Raw genomic sequence first — 3,720 nt, 5'->3', positions numbered from 1 at the left:
TCTCTCTAAACGGCTCATATGCATGAGCATTTACAGACAGAGATCTATATCAAGTCACCTTTTCACATTTGTCACTCATTTACCTTATTTCTCTTCACCTCCTCACATGGGTCTATAACCCATTGGCACAATCATGATGATTATCATTGTATGATTTCTTGTACTATTTTCATTAATAAATTGTTATAATTTTACTACAAGTTTTACTATATGACTTAGCCCATAAAGTCCCACCCCCTTTGGCTTGAGGCACCAAACCTTGCTTTAAGATTCATATTCGGGATGTTGGCTACATTTACTACTCAGGTATCAGGGATCAATCTCTAATTTATCAGACACCTACTTACTTGTCCCAATCTATCCTAAATTCCTCTACCAGTTTCAGTGCTTCCCCCTCAGTCTGTACACCTCTCCCAGGGCATTCACAAAGGTCTTACTGTCTGCAAAAACTACGGAAACAAAATTCAGTAGAACTTCCACATGGGAAGATCTGTCCTCTGATAAAGAAAGTCAAAGGTGATTTGGGAGTTAAGTCTCTTCTGAGAGAACAGTGCCTGAGTATCATTGGTTCTTTGTAACTGACCAATTGTTGTTTTCCAATGGAACATTATCACATCAGACCCCAGCCAGAAAGGTTGGGGGAAACATATCAAAGAGCAGGCTGTCAAGGTCATGGGATGTTCAGCTTATGAGGCAAAGTATGCTATCGAACTGAGCGTAGTGTTCAAAGTCCTTCTGTCATTCACTCCTTTTATGAGAGAAGCAAAAGCTGTACCGTGCGGTGTAGCAGTGGAATGGTAGAATTCTTAGGCTTTTAGTGGAACTTCCTGTATCAATACTTGTATTTATACCACTTTGGCTTAGGAGGCGCTAGTGTTACTCTCCTACAGTTGAGCACTGAGTCACCACTGCCTCTGCCAGGTATGATGGATCTGCTCTCTCATGGCCAGTTTTGCCATCCAGCTCAGAGAGACTACTTTTGATGGCATGGAAGTTGAGAGGCAGAGGCTACCAAGTCAAGGGTGCTCAGTGCAGGTAGTGGTTACCTTGTGTCAAGGCAGAGAGGTATCCATAAATAATACTTACCACTCACACAGCAAAAGCCTGGAGTCCTTTATCACCTAAACCAGCCAAGGTTCTGCATTTCTTACAACTCAGACTGAACAGGGGCCTAGGTTCAAATATGATAAAAAAATTCAGCCTTTTCTGCACTTACACGTATGTGGGACTTGGTTATGGTCCTCAGCTCTATCAAGGCCTCATTTCGATCCTAGAGAATTGACTACACTCTACAGTCTAACCCTGAAGATCATATTTCTGGTTGCTACATCTTCTGTGAAAAGGGTTTTAGAGCTGCAGGTTTTGTACTCAATGAGCCTCACCTTATGTTCTACCTGAACCAAACAGTCCTAAAACCCCCCAGACTGCTTTTAATCCATGGGGTATCTTTCTCCTTCCACTCTAACTAGGAAATCAATTTACTGTTTTTCTTGGTTAAGTGAGAGAACCACATCCCCTGGATGTTGATCTAACTCTGATGACCTGCTTGGCAGCTACCTTTTCATTCAGGAAAGCTGAAATCTGTGCTTGGTTCCAGCAGGGCTTAAGGCAGGGTCAGTGAGCCGCATGAGATCTCGAGCTCCCGTAGGGGCAATTGTTAGTGAAAAATGAGGAACACAAGAGGCAAAAGGCGAGGAACCCATTATATGTTCTCTAGACCCTTCCGCAAGCATGGTCCGGTGCCACTGTCAACCCATTTGCGCATCTACAAGAAGGGTGATATTGTGGACATCAAGGGTACAGGCACAATCCAGAAAGGTATGCCACACAAGTGCTACCATGGCAAGACAGGCCGGATCTACAATGTCACACAGCATGCTGTTGGAATAATTGTGAACAAACAAGTCAAGGGTAAGATTCTTGCCAAAAGAATCGATGTCCGTGAAGAACACATCCGCCACTCAAAAAGTAGAGATAGTTTCCTGCAGCGTGTGAAGGAGAACGAGAGGAAGAAAATTGAAGCTAAGGAGAAGGGCACCTGGGTGGAGCTAAAACGTCAGCCAGCCAAGCCAAGTGAAGCTCACTTTGTCCGAACATTTGGAAAGGAACTCCTTGAGCCAATTCCATATGAGTTCATGGCATAAAGTACTGCTATTAAAACACAGTTTTCTCAAGAAAAAAAAAAGGGCAGGGTCAGTCAGCATCAACACATACAGTCATCTCCTAGATTGTTAAGACAATTAAAAGAGCCTACTTTTCACAAGAACCTCCAGTCCTGGAGGACTTAAGAGCAAATCCAGCTATGGCAGTGCCAGCTCTGTGGGCAGAGAAGTGCCGAGTGTCTCCTGAGGCTATTTGCAAGTCAGCAATATGGTCCTCCTAGAACACCTTCATTACACTTTATTAGGTGAAACCGACTCATGACAGTAAATATGGAAAATGCATACTTATGCTACTGACCATTACAAGATTTTTCTTGCACCCTCCTGTATGGCGAGTTAGTTCCCATTGTATGCTGCCATGATGCACCAGGAAAATGGAAAATTGTATACTCACCTTTCCGTAATTTTCCTTTCCTGGTGCATCTTCATGGCAGCATACAGATTCCCATCCAAATGTTGAGAGTTACAGAGAATGCTATGAGCTGGGTCTGTCTTTGATTTATAGTTACCCAGTCCTATCAGGTTGTGGGGGCGGAGCCACAACCCTCATTGTATGCTGCCATGAAGATGGAAAGAAAAATTATGGAAAAGTGAGTGTACAATTTTCTGTTTTTCTTTAGTTGAATATAATATTTAACATACGATTTCTGATAAACCGATTAATATCCAAAATAGTGGACAGAACCTCAAATTGTTGTGTAGGAGCAAAGGACAAACCTTTGGATAACAGGGAGAGCTCACTTTCAGACAATGTCATAGATGATAAATTAAGCACATTACCAGTACCTAGTCCTTGGGTTTCCTCGTTCTCTTGGGATATTTTCTGTAGCTTTGCTTTTCTGCTTGTCGTCTCACCACTGGTTCCTTTTTTCTTTTCTTCTGATTTTGTTTGGTGCCCCAGACTTTTTCTGGAGGATACGCAGGGGAATCTTGTTTTGAAAACACTGATCCAGCTGAGCTGTGAGATGTTTTAGGTGATCTTGTGTCTGAATACTCTAATTTAGTATCGGATGCTTCAGGTGAGCTGAAGTTAATCCTTTTGTCTGTTACCCAGCCTGGTCTCTTTGACAAGATCGATCATGGGGTTTTACGTTTTGGATGCACATAGACGGTCCCATCTTCATAATCTTTGAGATCACGGAGGAACTTTGATCTTTTTGTTTCCATGATCTCTGATTCCAAATTCTGTATGTTTGCTTGAAGATCCCAATTAAAGGTGTCATACGAGGGCAAAGAGTGGAATTGGTTAGCTGAATCCTTTAATAGTACAAAGTCCTGATTCACTTCCAAAAATAGTCCCTCTTCGTATGACATGATGAGACTCAAAAGCCGTATGGAACATTGTGTAAGTATATTGTTCCACTCTGTTTGGAATTGATCAGAGTATACCAATAAGGGTGCCTTTTTTATTCTTAGGCCCCTTGGTATCATATTTTCATCAATCTATTTCTGTAGTCCCATATGGTCCCACCAGAGTCTCATCTCCTTTCACATCTGCATTTTAAGTCTTTAAAAAATCGATTTGCATGAAGTCTCAGAGTTTAAGGTAATCTAATCT

General features: G+C 42.0%; 1 protein-coding gene across 1 annotated transcript; it reads left to right on the top strand.

The window, feature by feature from the left end:
* Window positions 1–1,630: 1,630 nt before the first annotated feature.
* LOC309557224 (large ribosomal subunit protein eL21-like) lies at window positions 1,631–2,144 on the top strand (the record flags this gene model as incomplete). Its single annotated transcript, XM_082259890.1, has 1 exon — window positions 1,631–2,144. Exon 1 carries the CDS (start codon window positions 1,668–1,670, stop codon window positions 2,142–2,144), a length of 477 nt encoding a protein of 158 aa, XP_082116016.1. The 5' UTR covers window positions 1,631–1,667.
* Window positions 2,145–3,720: the final 1,576 nt, after the last annotated feature.

The sequence above is a fragment of the Pelophylax lessonae genome, assembly GCF_965119305.1.
Source record: "Pelophylax lessonae genome assembly, chromosome: 5".
Taxonomy (NCBI): domain Eukaryota; kingdom Metazoa; phylum Chordata; class Amphibia; order Anura; family Ranidae; genus Pelophylax; species Pelophylax lessonae.
Note: the sequence above shows the minus strand (reverse complement) of the source record. Positions and strands in the feature narration are given on the sequence as shown.